Below are 10501 nucleotides of genomic sequence, written 5' to 3'. Positions count from 1 at the left end.
CTTAGATTCATATTCAAGTTAGGTGATGTAAAAAAATTGACTAGGAACATAAATACAAGATGAAATCACCAGTCTCCTACTCCAAAGTGTTGCAGTTCATCAAAAATATTTTAAAATCCAAATTATTTCAATACACCATGATTGTATGTATGTTTTAAACAAAGCTTTATTTTAGGAAGCTTAAAAACTTAATCTAAGTGCAAAACCATAAAAAATTATGTATTTGTTTATTAATCATAAACTTACACTCATAATGAATTTGCTTTATATTAAAATTTAGACAAGGAAAAATATTTTCTACTTTGACTGTGACCTTTTAAATCTAGACTCAATTTTGGAATACCATTTTACTTGCATCCTACTCATTTTAAAAGCTGAAGTTTATTTCAGGCATGTCACCATCACTTTCAAATAGCCAGGACTTTCAGTCCAGCTGAGCTTAGTGTAGATCTTAACATGGATAGGTTTCAATTCCCAAGTAATGTTTTGAAGATAGAAGATCTGGGTCACGACAATGTTCATTCTGCTGTGCAGTAAACTGAAATGTGGCACGCACTAAACTTTATTCACCTCAGCTGTATTGCTGTCTAAAAGCTGGAATTTTTCTCAGCTTGCACTAAAATATGATCTACAAACACAGCTATGTTATTGGTATATATTGTCTGTTATACAAAAAAACTCCCACTCCTTACAAAACATGGTGTACCAACTAAGTATAAGCTATACCAATGAAATTACTCTTCTGCCAGGATAAGCAGCACTTAATTTTGATTCCTCAGTATGGCTGTAATAGTAAAATCTTCACAATGGAGATCAGCTCCACAAAAGTTCATACAGGTGCCAGAATATCCTGCTTCTCTAGAGTGTCAGCATTTGCTGCAGAACTCATATGTAAAAGGAAAAACAGCTCCCGTGGCTCCCATGAAGACAAAATTGACTACACAGCAATGTGATATTCCAACTTCAAAGATGGACCAACCTAACCATCCCAGTGGGATGCTGCATTAATGCAGTCTTTCTGGCATCTCACAGCACATCTCCTGCAAGCAACACTCTTTTCCTTTCCAAAAATTAATTTCTCCCAGTAGCTTCTGCAGTTAAAAATCCGCAGTATTTTAGGTATGTGCCAGTGACTTAGATTAAAAAATCATTTGCTATGAAATATAAAAGAAAAAAAGACCCTGCCTGGATTGGGTGTAGCTTTATTTATCATTCTTTCAAAAATCATCCTAAGTATAGCTGCCACAGAACTCTCTGGATGCTATTTGAGAAGCTACAGCCACCAGTGTAAAAGGGGCCCCTCAGCATGTCAAGAGTGCCTGTGTCTAGTCCAGGTGCTAGTCCAGGACTAAAGAGTCTGACAGTGCCATCTCTGCCTGTGCTGTGAAAGCACAAGGTTAGAAACAGTTCAGTCATTGGGAGCTTGGTGATTGATCCATCTCTGTATCTTAACTTCTGAGCCTACAAGAAAAATGGAGCGATTTGCATGGGCATGTAGTGACAGGACAAGGAGGAATGGTTTCAAACTGAAAGACAGTAGGTTTAGATTAGATGCTAGGAAGAAGTTTTTCACTTTGAGGGTGGTGAGACACTGGAACAAAATGCCCAGAGAAGCTGCTGAACAGCTTTCCTGGAAATGTTCAAGGCCAGATTGGATGGGGCTTTGAGAAACCTGATCTAGTGGAAAGCATGCCTGCCCATGGCAGGGGGACTGGAACTACGCAATCCTTAAGGGCCTAACAACCCAAACCATTCTATGATTCTATGAATCAGTTTCACCCTGTACATCACTGTGACACTGTATGAGACACCAGTCAAAAAAAGGAACTTCCAAACCCATATTCTGTTCCCATAAACAAATACATGGATGAGCAATGCCAACCTAAAGAAACTGGAGTTTAAATGCAAACACCTGATTACATTTGCATAGTTGTGAAAATTTATTAGTTACAGTGTAATGAAAATCAACTTTTTTGGTACAGGCAGAAGTAAAAACATACTTTATATAGAAAAAAATCACAGCTTTAAAAACTGACTTACATAGTTTAAAATGAGTAAATTTGGTTGTATTTCAAGGCATTGGACTTTAATACTTAATTTTATGCCAAACCATCACACAGTGTAAGAAATATTCTGCAACAAATTCCATACAGCAGTCTTCAGAGTATTTAGTCTCACAGAATCTCATGGTGGCAAAAAAAAATATACTGAATACTTTTCCATTTAAACAGAAAACATTTCTTCACATACTCTCCATTACAAAAATATCAAATTGCAAATTTGACAGTGTATTCTACAAATAAATGTGTCATAAGCAACAGGAATTGCAACTTTGGCACAGCTACTTTACAAAGTGTATTATAAAAATAAATTATATGGCAAATATCAAACAAAATCAAGCACGTGCCTTAGGCTTTGCAATTGAGAGTGAAATTCAGCTGGCAGAAAGACTGCTGCTCTCTCTCTGATTAGATACTTTTAAAATACCAGCAAGGCCATTGGTTTTTAAAGCTCTACCAAGAAAAAAAAAATATAAAACCTAATGGAAGCCTAACACTTCCATAAGTAATCAGTAGCACAAGTGACCATGGTGTTGATGGCAGAGAGCTTCTGCAGTGATCCATCCACAGGCATGGAGGGTAGTGCACACAGAGAGCTCTACGGGCGGTAACTCATCTAGAGTTCACGCGTAACTGGTGAATGATGACACTCTCTAAAAGAAAAGAGAGCAAAACATTCGGGTTTATGGAACTACAAACGCATTGCAGCTTACTTTAAAGAAGAACAATTACAGTGGCAGTGCAAGGCATTTTTCTAAAAAGTGTCACAAACATACTCTCACATCCCTGCTTGATAAAACTGTCCTGGCTAATGCTAGAAAGGGAAACTAAATTAGTACCTGTCAAGGGCTCAGAGGGCCTTGGCTTCCACTTCAATGTCAAGACCATCATTTGGTTGTCCATAGGGAAAAAGGAGTAATACAGTTGAATGGATTAAAGCAGAGGGACACCAAAGGTCCAGTTCCACATCCAAACTAGGTAGAGAAAGACTTGGAGTTGGGTGTCTAGTATATTGTCTAAGCAACTTCATCATAAATCTGGTGGCAATTCATAAATAGAGATGAGGAAGAGGTATGGGGTCATTTCTCATTTTTTTAAATTTAAACTTGGTTTATAAACCTATGCTGTGTTTATTCAGCAAGTCTTCTTGAATTTTGCTACTGACTTTAATGGGGATAAATTTCAGCCACAGCTTGCAAAACTGGGTGTTGGCATTTTATTTAAAATGCTGGGTGTAATTTGCCCTGTGTGTAGTACCAGAGGTCCCTGACCCTGATTAATCTGCTGAAGTACTAATGGCCTGGTCTTCTGTTCTTCTACCTATATATGCAGCTCTTACAGGCAACCTTTTTAATATAAGAATTTAACTGTCAACTAACGTTTTTCTCTGAAAAAGTGTCTTTTATGAATTTCAAATAATGTAGCTGTACCAATACTAATTAAAGCATACAGTTATACATTTTCAGAAATATTAATTGAAATTACTTTTGTTACCTTCCTTTCTTAATAGTATGAAGATTTTTCAAAATTTACAGGACCCAAGAAATGACACTATTGATATAAATTTTGCCTTTTTAATAAATATATATATATAACTTTTACATAAATATATATATATAAATTTTGCAATTTTGTTGGCTTCTGCCTTTATCTGCTCCTAACTAATATTTGCAAGGTGTTTCATGAAATTACATTCTAAGAAGAAAGTAAAATGAAAATATTTTCCATGCACTCTTACTGCCAGAACTTTGCCACTAGATGGCAGATCCCAGTGCTGCTTTTAATACGTGGTGAAGTAAGAGCAAGGATGAGGCAACGTCCAATAAAATACCTTAAGGCAAATGAAATAATAGAATTTCCCGAATTGAAAGTATTTATTTTCCATAAATTTTATCAATAACGAAATATTTTCAACAAGAAATGTATATCAGTTCCACCATATTTGAGCAGTGAATGTGAAAGAACCACAAACTATTGCAAGATTTTACCTTACTGTTCTAACTGTGCTAACTTGAAGCTCCTGTGGAATATGATGTTAAAAGCTACATTTGCAAATTATTTTCTAAATATTAAAAATATTTTTTAAGAATTTTTTTTGATATTCACTATGTGCATTTAATAAAGAGACAAAATTCTAAAAAATGCGCAGCAGAAAAATATCACACTCCTTGTTAAGGCTCAGTCACCGAATAAACAGCAAAACTACAGTCAGTGTCTGAATCAGACATCTTTCTCCTACAGACCCAAAGAGTAATTGCGCAGAAAAAAGTAGGAGAAAAAATATTTTTTTAAAAACTCAAATAATTTCCAGTGATATTTATCTTCCATTCATTTTTCACATGTCTAGAGAACACACACTCTAAGTTTGTCTCAGTTATTTCTATTTGAAATCCTTACATACTGATTTGTATGTATGAATATATATATATACACAATTAGAGTAGAGCCAATTTTGTCAGAGTGCTTTTGGGCCATCCTGTGTAGGAATATGATTATATTTGAAGGATATGATTAAATAAATTTTAGGATTCTAGATGGAAATATTTCAAGGAGCTAAGTATTCACTTAAACAAAACAATTTATTTTTATGACAGAAAAAGAAAATGAAGTTAATGCAATACAGCTAATTCTGCTTTCAGTCCTCCTGATGTAAAGCAGAACTTCTCGAGGAAACACATCAGGATACCAGTTCATATAATAAAGCACATCAAGTGACATTTCAACATATAAAGTTTAATTTCTCCTTACAATATATACAAGTATCACCAGATAATACAAAAATGAATGTACCACAGACAATGCACACCCAAGCAACAAAAGAGAACCATACATCAGTATTTCTGTTTTTAAAAGCCCAAGGAGAGGGTTTTTTTGTTTAGAGAACCATTCACACCTGAGTGTTTCATACCCAAGAGCTGATAGCTCTGCACCTGACAGTAGTTAACCCTGGTTTCATTTTAAGGAAAAAAAGCCAAGGTAAGAGCAATGTGTAGGGAGTAAGATTCAAAGTGAAGTTAATATTTATAATGAGAAATATTGCATATAATTTTGCCCAAGAGAGCTCAAGCAAAATAAGGAGAAAGAGGGTAACTCACACTGACACAGGGGAGAAAACCATTCCCCTAAATGAAAGCAAGTTCAAAAGATGAGCTCACAAAAATTCCTGCCGGCAAACTGTGTTTCAAAGCAACTCAATGAAATTGGCCACTGATGTGTGATGGGAACATATAATTGGTCTGAAAACTGTCCTGACTGTTGCAGCTTATGCCAAGTACCTGAAACCCAGAGGGACAGTAGCTTACTCTATGCTCTTCCACATCTGATCAGAATTACTGAATGTATTCATGTATTCTGCATGACATATTTCAAGCAGTGACATATGACTTGGCATCCTGTTGGCTTGGATCAACATATTAATGTGGCTTTAGAGATTACTCCCATGGTGGTAATTACTATGTGCTTTAAGTGGTTTGAGGTCTAAATACAGTGACATGTTCTGCATGGGCAAATTACAAAGAGTCACAAAGTGTTTGGTTTCTGAAAAATCACACTAACAGGTGTCCCAAAAGGAAAAAAAAGTGAGCAAAGCAAATCAAGATCTCAATTATTCTTCTACCATTTGCTTAGGATGTTTACTATTCTGAGAGAAATCCCTCTAGGCATTACAGTTGAAGCTCTGTGCTCCTTCTTCAGTCACACTTACTCAACTGTATTGATCTACTAATGACTACATTAGCAAAACCCCTATGCAGCAGTAAGTCTGGTGGGATGGGATCTGACTCAGGGAACACAGTAGAAAACTTGCTAGGAACTAAACTTAAAATCAGAGAGATCATCTGGAGAAGTGAGGGTGCACCTTCTCAGTCCATGTGTGCTGCTCATGAATGGGCTGGCATTTTCCCTGCTCTTCCCCCTCTCCACCTTACTGCTGGTGCTAAGCCATGAATTACTACTGCTGGGCTTGAGTTATCACAACTTCATATATGGCCATGTCATCAGCCAAAACAGGGCTTCTCTCCAGCTGACACTGATTATGACTAAAGGTACAAAGATTACTCAGTCATCTTAGTTCCTGACAAAGTATTGCAACTATCATTATGATTCTGAGTGCATTATTTTGCTACTGAAATTGTTCCACTTCATTACAAAAAAGCCAAACAAAATGACAGAAAAAAGTTAAGAGAGAGAAAGCATAAGCAAATGATCATTTAGGAAGGCTTAGTTTATTATGCATTATAATCCAGTAATGCAGAATACACGAAAGCCCTGTAAATAAAGCCCTAATATTATCCTTTGGATTGATGTGTCAGAGATTGATTCTTTGGTGCCTAGTAAAATCTGAGGTCTGAACAAAGCTTGTCCTTGTGGCATTTATGACATCACTCTTGTGTTTATTCTTTGATGCTGTCTGAAGGTGAGCTCATGCCCTACTCTTCCACACAGTAAGGCACTGCTAAGCTCTTGTTCCTCTTCTCTGCCGTCCTTTTCATTAAACTGGAAAAACTTCTTATTCTGGAGATCCCTATCACTCTGTCAGGTTTGCATGAAATTGGTTGGTTGTTCAGTGTTATTCATTAGGGAAGGAGAGATGGAAGGATGGATGAACACAGACACTTCATCTTATAAGCCTCCTTTTCAACAGGGCCAGGCTCAAAGGCAGCCTTTGGAACAGGGACACAGATCTGGGGAGGGCTCCCTCCTAGTTCAATATCCTGACCCCTCAACCACTCCCTTGTTTCTGCTCAGTGAATACTGAAGCATTCCATGCAGAACGGCTCAGCCTTTCCAGGAGGGAATGAGAATGCCACCTTCTTCCTCCTCAGCTGTCAGTGCCACCAGTGAACCTGCCTGCAGCTGATGTGGGTTTGAGTCTCCTCAGATACTGTCTCCTACCTTTGAAAAAAGGTTTCAATCAAAAGCTTTTGAAAATAAGCAGCACTACCCCTGCGTTTGTGTGGTATTTGATCTACTAGAAGGCATTCGTGATCCTACAGTCATTTTAAAACACCAACTGGTTTCTTGTGCCCCCCTTCTTTCTTTTTCTGGCCTGTGAGCCTGGCACTAAGTTATGTTAAAGTCAGCCTTTACGCTTTTTTGCCAGATTTCTTTTAATTCAGATCAGTTTCCCAGTTAAATTCAAACACTTGTGCCACCTCAAAGGACAACCACATAGTCAGTGAGCAATTTCTTGGCTAGAGGTGACAAAAACAGGACTACAGCTTTTCAGTCCAGCGTGGAGTTATATCCTGACTTTAAGTGACCATGAAGTCCTGGCTTGACTTAAAAGCCTCGGAGGAAACACTAGAATACCTGCATTACGGATCTCAGTGAGGTACAGCAGCTGCAGTGCTACATTTAAGTCATAACAGTAACACTGGCTAGATAAGGTCTGTGGAAGAACATGAGGAAGATCTTCAGGATGCCTCTTGGGTTTAGGCATTGTTTTTAGATTTGGTTGTTTAAATTGCCTTTTGGAGCTGACCTACTGAATGGAGTATCTTAATGTAGTCACTAAACATAACTGTCTTCAGATTCAGAGGAAATTTCAATGTAATACAAATAGTTAGACTTGAACTTTTAAGACTTCTGAACTATAGGCTTTTCTTTTCTCTTCATCTTACCCTTCTTCTACCTTCAGGGAACAAGAATATTAGGTCAATTAAAACAGATGTCAAAAGTTCTGAGTATAACAAAATACCTGGCTTTAGCTAACAGTTTAACCAGCTGCCCAATTCCAACTCTTTAGACTTCTACTGCAGAGCAAAAGTCCATTTTTGTTGTGCAGCCCCTGGGGAAAAATACTGGGATCCTAAGTCTGACCTCTCTGGAATTTCTGAAGTCTGTCTCATCAAATCCTACTGATTCTACAGGAGCAACTCCCAGCCTATGCCTGCAATTCTGGCTCTAGCTGTGCCAGTTTGTGTGCCCTAGGTTTCAGGTACTGTGAGGCTGGCTTGTGTCTTCAGGTGAATTAGTTTCTTAGACCTCAAACAGAACCAAAATTTTCAACCACAGGCACACACAGAACGTTGAATATGGCAACAGTTAACTAAGGAACTGTTTCTTTGATGCAAAGAAGGCTTAAGGCAGCTGTATCAAGCTACATTATCTTGGGGATCATGTTTGCAATATTATTTGACTGTTTTGACCTTCTGTTTTGACCCTGTTTTGACAACTTCCTTCAGTAACAGTATTTAGAATCAATATCCAGAAAAAAACCCCTTTTTTTCCTTTAAATATCTATTAAAAAGTCTGTGTTACAAAAAGAACAGTAAGATCTCAGCAATGATTTATTTACATACTGAGGCTTTTAAGTGATAAGAATTCCTTGAGAGGATCTGATGTATTTCTGACATATTAACTCACATTGCTTGCTAATTCCACTTTCCAAGTTTTATCTGAAGTACTGGGAATAGGAGTTATGAAAAAATGCTACTAATACTAATCTGATTTTTGGATGTCATAGGACCTAGAACCTGAAAATTAACAGGCATTTTAGGTGCTACATATGTAAAACAACAAAACCTACTTTTTTTAATGTGGCAAAGAAAACATGTCCTTCATGTGAATAATAAAATGCCAGCTTTACAACGGGATAATTGTCATATCTGGATGTGAAACTGGAGAGCAATGCAAAGCAGATGGAAAACCAAACATGCTTGGATTGAATAGAATTTTGTTGACCTTTGGTGACAGAGTTCTTCCATCAAGTATCTTCTCCCAGACCAAATTTCATATTTCAGTGCATTTTCCTTTCTGTGATTTTTATTTATAATTTATTGGTGGTCTTCCCACCTTGCTTTCTGTTTTAACCACTGGGCCCTTCACAGCTTGCTGAGGTGAGTGAAGCATTATACAACTTTAAACCCATTATTTATTGGTCTTCTCAGCTTCATTTCTTTTGGTTGTGACTTTCTTCTGTGAAAAGTGATTGCTTAATGGAAATGTGCTTTAATAACTCTACTGTTATCAAATAGACAATCATAACAATCATCAGCATCCACACGATTTCCATGCTGGAAAAATTCCTTAAAACATGCTTGAAAAATGCAAACATACAGATGAGGAAATCACAAAGAGGGAAGGAAAAATGATGAATCACCATGGTATTGTAAGGTAGTCTTCATTTTATGACAAAATATTTTAAACAACTGAAAACTGAGGGTAATTTCTTTACCAAACCCTCTCTCTTTCATTGTGTACCTGAGCTGTGCCTTTAGATAGCAATTCCTGCCATCAGCAGGCTGTGCTGACTTACCCTAAGGATGCTTGGCAAGTGAGGTTTAAATGTAAGACCCAAGACCCAACCAGGAAAACTGAAAACCCAGTCAGGTCAATGGAATGAGGTGCCTCATAGCCATTAGTGGTCTTTGGAGCAGGCACAAATGAATTGTATTGATTTTTGCCAGATAGTGTTTCCCAAGCTTTTGCTGAAGACTAAGCACCTTCTGGCTCACAAGCCTTCATCTGAGCCCTGAGCGAGCAGTATTCCAGTGTGTGTAAGTCAGGGACCTGCTTCTAAGTTTTGTTTACAAGTGTTGACTCTCTCTGGAAGAATTAAATTGCTGCCAAACATTGTGCAACATCCCTATGCCCCTGAATTTAGTAACTGTCTTGAGAAAGCAGCTCCCTGCTGAGAAATGGTGATTTTCATGGGAGGCTCATAGAGAGGAGGCCACATGGTCACATGGTGCCCATCCTTCCTCTCCTCCCCTCCCACACATGAGGTACTGGCTTTCATTAAACAGGACCCCAATGCACATGGCAAGTCTTCTGGCATTGCTTCCCTAGGCCATGTGGCATTTCAATAATGTGATCAAGGCAGGAAAGTAGAGCATGCAGCAGCAAAGGTGGAAAGTGATCTGTTAAGGTGGGAAACAATCTAGTAAAAGTGACCACACCTCCTTTGATCTACTAAAAAGTGACCAAGTCTATCATTAAGAATTCCTGATACAGATTAATAACTTATTTCAGTTACCCATTCTCACTTCCTAGACTGGAAACCTTAATTGCCTTTTTGACAGCCTTTTTTTTTTTTTAATTTGACAAACAAAAGGATTTTGTTATTTAAGTAGTCAGTGCACACGCTTATTAGTTTGTTGTTAAGTGATAGCTGCAGGACTTTGTTAGTACAGGCAAACATGAACAGCTACACAGACAGGGGAGCCGACTCCATGGCAGCAGTAAAACCTGCAGAACGTACCCCCTGAGCCACCGCCATCAGCCCTGGCCCCCGCCCAGGGAGGCAGAGCTGCTGGCTGAAGATTTCTTCAGTTCTATTTTCATAGACTGAGTCTCAGCACGAGGCTCGAATTTTGTCACATTTCCTGCTCCTGGAGCTGCCACTACTGGCTTTCCTGCTTTCATACCTTTTGACACAGGAATGCGGGTGGGTGTAGGTCTCAGGGATGACCCATCCTGTCCTGTCTGCAAAACAAAGA

At 38.1% G+C, this 10501-nt stretch overlaps 1 protein-coding gene across 4 annotated transcripts in view; it reads right to left on the bottom strand.

The window, feature by feature from the left end:
- Positions 1-2267: 2267 nt before the first annotated feature.
- The window catches only part of FILIP1 (filamin A interacting protein 1), a 100889-nt gene continuing 92655 nt past the window's right edge, over positions 2268-10501 (bottom strand). For 3 of the 4 annotated variants that reach the window (XM_054280284.1, XM_054280288.1, XM_054280286.1), the window contains one exon: positions 10281-10487. In XM_054280284.1, the coding sequence (XP_054136259.1) occupies positions 10281-10487 (207 nt within the window). Of the gene's footprint in view, positions 2714-10280; positions 10488-10501 lie in introns of those variants that run through there. The other variant, XM_054280285.1, reaches the window with a different exon arrangement.

This window comes from Melozone crissalis, unplaced genomic scaffold (genome assembly GCF_028551555.1).
Source record: "Melozone crissalis strain CALT ecotype California unplaced genomic scaffold, PUWL_Pcris_2 ptg000027l_1, whole genome shotgun sequence".
Taxonomy (NCBI): Eukaryota; Metazoa; Chordata; class Aves; order Passeriformes; family Passerellidae; genus Melozone; species Melozone crissalis.
The sequence above is the reverse complement of the archived record's forward strand: the minus strand, read 5'-3'. Positions and strand labels throughout refer to the sequence as shown.